Below are 1,831 nucleotides of genomic sequence, written 5' to 3' on the forward strand. Positions count from 1 at the left end.
GAATAATTAAAAATTTAAATTTTAGTATTTTATAATGAATATTAGTTTTTATAAGCTCGGGTTTGTTGTTAACTACGTAATATTAAATATGGTCTTATAGGCCTTGTATTACATAAATGAAAAAAACAATACCGTTTCTATATTATGTTCACAACAATACTTATTTAGTCTTAATAAAATACTCAAACATTAAACATCATCGTTTCGCCGTTCGCCTATTCATAAAAACAAAAATGCTTATCACGTCGAGATTTTCAATTTTTCAAATATTTCTACTACTGACGGTCATGCTATATCTGATTCATGCTACGCCATTACACCATAAATCTATTACAAGATCCTTACGGGCAAAACGTCAAATAGATTTAACCTTATCGGCGGAGCACGACGAAAAAGAAGATGAAACGGAATTGGCCCTGGAGGCAATTGCTAATTTATATCGCAGCTCTGATGGACGCACACAAATCGATGGTTCGGCGAAAGTTCTACATCGTTCAAATTCTTTACAAAATGGTAATAGTCGTTATTCGGGATCTATTCACATACATCATGACTATAGGAAACGTAAATAATTTTGATCTCTTAAGGTCCGGGCACTGATTGGAGACTGGGTGTGCGTGTAACTTTTACATAAGGGAAGAAATGGAATTGGTTTTCGGTTTAAAGAAATCATTGTCCAATATTATGTTTTCTTTAAAGTAGATGTATGTATGTGTGTTCATTTTTGTTGTGATAAACTTTGTGAACTCTTTTGTGTTAATTTTCAAGAGTCTTGTTATTTTTGTAATGTAATATATTCGAATAGATGTATGCTTGGATGTACGTATGTAGCATTATGTTTTATAAAATAAATCTAGAATAAAACGATTTAAAGTTGTTTTTTTTCTATTAATTGGACATTTATTTTAAACGCTGGCCTACCATTTGTAGTAATTAATGGGAATATGCAAAATGTATGTTTCTGTACACAAAAACTGGTAATTATTTATTTAAATATAAATAAATAAATAAGTTTTTGGAACTACACAAATTTGTTTGTACAAAGAGTAAACTATTTTGAAGAGGCTATAAGAGAACTGATAATCGAAATTTTATAACCTCCACCATGATACAATTCTTAAAGGTAGGCTATTGCAATTTATAAATTAAAATTCGATTTCAATCGATCCACACGTATGTAAAACAAAGCTTCGGTTAAAAATATGCATACAACCATTTATAATATTCAAAATCGTCGTAGAATAAGTATTGTGTAGATATTTTTCATAAAAATATTTAATACTTATATTTTTAGTAGTCAGCTGCCTTTGAATTTATTAGCGACAAATTTCGCACAAAATGTCATCACATTCTCCCACTCCCTGTAATCCAGAATAACTAATTTCCCCCAAAGCGGATTTTTTCGCTTTCAAACTTGATTCAGAGTAAAAATGCGAAAAAAATCGCTGCGAGTTCTGGTTCAGAATAACTTTAAAGGGAAGAGCGAATAAATTCAAAATATTAAGAACTACAAAATCATTGTATTTTTTGTTATTTTTTTATTAATTAAAAAATGAAAAAAAAAATAAATAAAATTCAATTTAAATAACATGAATGTTTTTTCATTTATTTTTGTCACCTGTTTATTTCATACATGAAAATAATTTTAGTTGTTATTGATGTTTGATGATTATGGTACTATTTTCTTTTTTGTTTGCTTTATAATATGACCAAATTTTGATGACGATCATGTCTGGAAATAGTTTTAGCAAAAAATGTAAACATTTACTTAGAGTTTAGAGATTGGATTTTTATTCATCTTGTTCTGGTTGTTTTATTAGTTTAGTAAATA

The 1,831-nt window shown here is 28.3% G+C and overlaps 1 protein-coding gene across 1 annotated transcript; it reads left to right on the plus strand.

The window, feature by feature from the left end:
- The first annotated feature begins 287 nt into the window (after positions 1–287).
- LOC133322819 (uncharacterized) lies at positions 288–642 on the plus strand. Its single transcript, XM_061531774.1, has 2 exons — positions 288–513; positions 588–642. The coding sequence occupies exons 1-2, from the start codon at positions 288–290 to the stop codon at positions 632–634; spliced, it is 273 nt and encodes a 90-aa protein (XP_061387758.1). The 3' UTR covers positions 635–642.
- Positions 643–1,831: the final 1,189 nt, after the last annotated feature.

Source organism: Musca vetustissima, unplaced genomic scaffold (genome assembly GCF_032173495.1).
Source record: "Musca vetustissima isolate MV318-11 ecotype Yass unplaced genomic scaffold, APGP_CSIRO_Mvet_v1 utg4342, whole genome shotgun sequence".
NCBI classification, from domain to species: domain Eukaryota; kingdom Metazoa; phylum Arthropoda; class Insecta; order Diptera; family Muscidae; genus Musca; species Musca vetustissima.